The sequence below is a fragment of the Pteropus vampyrus genome, unplaced genomic scaffold, assembly GCF_000151845.1.
Source record: "Pteropus vampyrus isolate Shadow unplaced genomic scaffold, Pvam_2.0 Scaffold32, whole genome shotgun sequence".
Taxonomy (NCBI): domain Eukaryota; kingdom Metazoa; phylum Chordata; class Mammalia; order Chiroptera; family Pteropodidae; genus Pteropus; species Pteropus vampyrus.
Window position 1 is genome coordinate 10,501,194 of NW_011888813.1, and position 5,626 is coordinate 10,506,819.

Genomic DNA, 5,626 nt, shown 5'->3' on the forward strand with positions numbered 1-5,626 from the left:
CTATAATCAGAAAGTTTAAGGAAATCTAGAATCATCAAAGTAAAGAGTAGTTTATCAGATTACTTTGAAATAAGTAAGTACTTGGTTTTTAGCAATTTGAATTATTTTTCTTCCCACTAGGTAGATTGTTCTGTTTTTGTTTTTTTTTTTTAATTTAATCACAAATTAGGGTATTAATGGGTTTCAGATAACACTGATACTGCTGTAAACCCAAAAATAAAAGCCCAAAGCGAGAGGCAACAAGTGTTTATTTGAGATCCAAAAGAATACTATCAGAAGCACTGGTTCAGGCAGAAACCCAAGAATGCCTTTAATTTGTAGTCTTCGAGTCATAACATCTGCCTTCCTGTTATCTTTGCAAAAAGTTGGAGTATGATGCTCCTTTGGGCCTGGTCCAAAGGTTGTCTTACCCAGTTTAAACACTGCAAAGGTTTGAGAAGTAAGATGCGCAAGGCAGTTCTCTGGAATGGCAGCTCCGACTCCATCTTGAAGTGGCTCCCTTTGTGTTATTATTCACCCTGAAATTACCAATGATTTCAATTCTACGAGGTTGGCAGCCCAGCGTAAAATATTTTGGAGCTTTCCTTCATATTTCATGCTGGCAAGTCTTTTATACATTCTCTAATTTCAGAGTACACTAAGGTGAAATAACATCAGAAATCTTAGGGTAATCGGTTCATCTCCTTGGAACCACACACCACACAGTCTGCTTGTGCCCCGTGTATGAATGAGACATGATTGCTCGGCTGAGACAGTGGCTTCTGAAGGTAGCATATCAAGTTCCCCTGAAGAGAAGACAGTGGGAAATGTACATATGGGTGCTTGGGCTGGAGGGGTCAAGTCACAAATCCTTCTTCACCCAAGGGCCACTCTCAGAGGACTAAAGGAGAGAGCTGAATGGCTAGCCAAATAGAACAGGATTTTGTACTTGGGTTTGTCTGATTGTTAAAAAACAAACAAACAACAAAAAAAAACATTAGGACTTACATAGCATATAGGATAATGACAGTCCTCACTATGAGTTAAAGGTGGCAGTAATTATTATAATAATTATAATAGTACTAGCACTCTTTAAGCACGTAGTATGGGCCAGGAACTGCTGTTGAGCACGTGACATGAATTAATTCATTGACTGCTTTCCACCCCATGGTACAGGTAGTAGTATAACAAGTAAGGAACCCTAACCGCTCATGTTAACTCGGTCCAGGCCCCATGGACAGCCTCGTTCTGGTCCCGTGCCCCCTTTACCCTCACACTGTAGCACCTTCCCATGGAGGACCAAGTTCGGGAGTTATAAAGAGATGTAAGATGCACGTGTATCCTGGCCACAGGGAAGGATGGGCTAGGGATACGCACAGACTGTGCCCTCATCCCCAGCCTCCCGCCATGCCTTTGCTGTAGACATCCTGTCTCACCTAGACCATGCTGCTTTGATCTGTCTCCCTGGCTCTGGCCTCCTCTCACTGGACACCGTCCTCTGCGCTGCTGCCACGCACATCTGATCATGTCACACTGCTGTTTTAAACCCTCCCATCGTATTCCAGAAGAAGGACAGTTTCCCATCCCCTTTACCCTTGGATACAAAACTCTGATTGTGTCAAGATCACCTCTAGAACTGGATAAAATGCGTATCACCAGGCCCCAGCCCAGACCTACTGAAACAAGCTTTCTGGGGGTGGGGGAAGTGGAGAGCAGTTTGCATGTGAGCCCAGTTAGGGAACTGTGCAGACGTGGTAAAGTCGCGAGTTCCAGCATCCTGTCTTGCCTGCTCTCTGCCTCACTGAACTGTAAACTCTGAGAGGACCTCAGCTCTGTCTGACAAGGTACCTTGTATCTATCTAATCAGCACTCAACAAACATTGTACATACGTGCTCGACTATATCATGAGGCAGGTCGTTCTCTTAAGGGATAATTTAGGTGGATGGCTTAAAACAGGCCTTAATCTAAGCCACTAAATGTTAATGCTGATTTCTAGTGATGGGTGAAAAGACACCACAGTCATAACCACCCTCTGTTCACCTACCCGTTGGCCTTTTTGCAGCTTTCTCCCAAAGTAATGAAGGGCCTTTCTGCCAGCACAAGAAATAATTAGCCTGTAGGTACAGACATTTGCTCACCTGTAAAGCAGAGCATCTGGGGATTTACCAACAGCACGGTTACCCTGCTTGGCTGTTGTTGGCCGATTTTGAGGGGGAGGAGTAAATGGGGTGGTGGGCTTGAAGTTACTTGCCTACTGGCAAATGTTTGCATTACAAATCTTGCCTTAGTGAAGAATCTAATAGCTACTCATTGCAAGAATCAGGGTGTCCTCTGCCTTGGGGATGAAGCAGAGCTGATGTTAGCCAACTTTGCAGGAAAGGACAAGTACAGACAGAGACGTCTAGCCACCAAGGTGGTGTCGCCAGCGGAAGAGAATGCCTTTTTAAAGGCCAGCGAGTAGTTGTGTGGAGTCAGGTCTCCAGCCCTGCCAGTCCCTCCCCTTTATGAAACAAGCATGTGACAGACTCAGGTGTATGGCTCTCTAACAAGCTCTTTAATTCACAAAAAGTGTGTGGTGTCATGCTTTCAAACCATTTCAAGGCCAAAGACAAGAGAACAGGGTTCTGATGACTTTTTGCCATCTTCGGCATTCCGCCCCTGCTGTGTGCACACTCGCCCTGCGATTACTTAACCCGGTGAGGCCGCGAGTGGAGAGCAGATGACACCACTGAGTGCCAGGCGGTCCCCGAGCCAGCTCTCCCTCCGCTGGGGAAGAAAAGGCCTTCCCCAGGGTGGTTGGCAGTGCTGAGCGCTGCTTTAGTGGGCTGGTCCATCTCCGCGGACCTGCTCCGTGGCCAGTCTGTGCTCAGCACTCCGCCCTCAGAACTGTTTCTCCCATACCCATCAGGACAGTCCTATGGGGACTGTTTTTAGTCCTTACAATGTATTTACTCCCTACCCACATCATTATGGTTCTTTTGAAATGGTTTGACTAGCAGTAGTGTGATACATGCTGGAAGCGATTTGTTTGGATTTTTTTCCAATTTCTGAAACATCAGTCAAAAGGAAGAAAAGTTCCCATTTATTGAGTACATACAACATGCTAGGAGCTTCCACGGGTGTCTTCCCATTTATGCTTCACAGTAGTCTCGGCAGGTTGCTAGTGTAGTCAGCTCCTGTTTCACAGTCAAGGACCCTGAAGCCACCCTGCAGACGTGTCCCCCGGGGTTCAGGGAAGGACGAAGCTGGGTTCGGACGTGCGTCGGCGTCTTTGTGAGGTTCCCCCCGTGCCGCACGCCACGCGGGTGTGTCTCATTTAACCCTCACGACAGCTTCACGACGTAGGTACGGACAAGGACGCTGAGGCTGTGCGAGGTGACGTGCCGGGTCAGGGTGAGTGGACCGTTGTCTGGGGTGTGCAGTTCGTGGCCTCCAGCACGGGCGGCTTCACCCTCTACGGGGGGTGAGGTCTTCGTAATCCTGTTCGAATAAGTATTAAACACACGTAATGTGTTTTCCCCCCAGATCGGCCGTGGATTTGGAACATTCCCTACGTCAAAGCCCCAGATACACACGGGAACATGTGGGTTCCATCGTGAGAGCCCGAAGCCCAGTGAAGCCGCCGTGTTGAGACCGCGAGCCCCAAACGGGGGGCGTTCTTGTCCGAACGGGGTGTTCACGTCCCTGAGTTTCGTCTGCGCCCCTGGGGAGCGCTTCGTCGGGGTCGCTCTTTTGAACATGGATATTGGTTACAGTTGTTACCATTTCTCACCGCCCGCCCCCCACCCCTTAAAATTTTTTTTAAGATGTATTTTCTTAATTCCCTTTGCTGCGCTGTGCTTTGGGATGAGGACTATTAAACTTCACGATGTCGAAAGAATGCAGAGCCATGAAACGCTCCTCACAGCGACGCGGAATCTCACGGTGGCGTCGGCCCTTCGGAATTGAAGGCTGACTGTGCGCTGCGCTCCATCGCGACCCGTGCTCTTCGTTCAGCTGACACTTGTCAGAGGAAGAGTGTGACCGTTCGCTTCCTCGCCCAGCCTTCCCTCAGCTTGCCGAGCGTGTCTCGGGGGTCGCCGGACATCAGTCTGCCGATTCCTGGCGCCTGGCGCTGAGGCCGCTGTGGCTGCGGGTCAGAGCGGTGAGTCACGTGGCCCCTCGGCCCCGCAGCTGCACGTGGCTTCCCGTCCGCCCCGCACCCGTGCTGGCCGCCTCACTGCTCGCGCTGGGTCTCACCGGACCGAGCCACCTGCCGCTTCCTTCACCCGTTCCCCAGGCTGCGTGGGCGTCTCTCCCATCCCCACAGATTTCCAGAAAAGACAGCTCAGAGAATCAGACAAAAGCACACAAGTATTACAGTTGGAAGAAATCCCGAAGGGTGACACAGTTTGGCACCTTCAATTCACAAGGGAAGACGAGGCCCAGAAAGGTTCAGGGTGTCGCCCAGACCACACGGCTGGCTGGGACCAGAGCTGTGAGTGTCCTTCTACCCGTGTCCTTCATTCGGAGGGACCCAGCCCTCCCTAGGCGATTTAGGCCCTCTTTGTTTTCTTTTGCATGGAGTTGATCTCCAGTTTGTCACCAGCCTCTTCATCTTACAGCTTAGAAGAGCCGAACGTTAATTTGGAAAGAGTTTTTTAAAATTGTTTTTCAGACTGTTTCTCAGAGGCCTAGACTTTTCATCTTAAGAACTCAGAGGGGTGGGGATGCTATGACAGGAAGAGGCTGGGAAGACCCAGCTGTGCAACCTAGACCAGGTTACTTAAATTCTCTGTGCCTTGGTCTCCTCAACTGTAAAATGGCCGGGGAGGGGGACAGGTGTAGTAATACCCACTGCAAAGAGTTATTGAGTGTCCAGTGAGTGACTACATGAAAGTGCTTAGTCGGGCCTGCTCAGAGTGAGAACTGTACAGTGATTGGTACTGTAGCTGTTACAGTTAATTCATTAGGATTATCTTCATTTTCCCGATCAGGAAACCTGGACCCGAACAAGATGCTTGTCCAAGGTCATACTTCTAGAAAGTGCATCTGCCAGTATTTGAACCCAGGTCTGGCAGCGTCCAGAATCTGTTCTGTACTGCCAGGTGGCCGTAGCTCCCAGGCAGTGTGGTAGACGGGATCTGAGGAGGTGGACCATGTCCCCCAATCTGTTGTAGACAGATGCTTTTATACAATACGTCAGCCTTCTATGAAATAACATTCATAAGGTCCCACCATGAGCGACGGAGCCAAGTCTTGTTTCTCTGGGTTCTTCTGTAGAAGCTGTATAGTTTTCCTTAGTGGAAATTGTTAATACTACATGACTTCAAATGAATATGGTTTGTGCATCAGATTCAGTATGCTTAAAATAAGGATCTTAGGTTTGATTTTGTCACTTTTTTTCCACATGAAATTAAAAATTCACTTTCTAAGGAAATATCTAATATTATTTCATCCATTATGAAACCATTTTGGATGACCTAGGTGTTAATTTGATTCAGATCTTAGGACATTTGAATTTTTCCCTCATTACTGAAGAATTAAGAGCCGTAACCCCTTCCTCGAGAATACTTGCTTTTGACTGCTGAATACCTCAAAGAAAAGGCTAGATATTCTTTATTACATTTATAAAATGTAGCAATTGTATTAATGGAGAAATGATAT

The 5,626-nt window shown here is 48.1% G+C and overlaps 1 protein-coding gene across 1 annotated transcript in view; it reads left to right on the forward strand.

Moving 5' to 3' along the window:
- TDP1 (tyrosyl-DNA phosphodiesterase 1) overlaps positions 1-3,737 on the forward strand; it is a 73,122-nt gene extending 69,385 nt beyond the window's left edge. The window contains exon 19 of the mRNA XM_023528867.1: positions 3,506-3,737. Coding sequence (XP_023384635.1) covers positions 3,506-3,579 — 74 coding nt within the window. The 3' untranslated portion in view covers positions 3,580-3,737. The remainder of the gene's footprint in view (positions 1-3,505) is intronic.
- Positions 3,738-5,626: the final 1,889 nt, after the last annotated feature.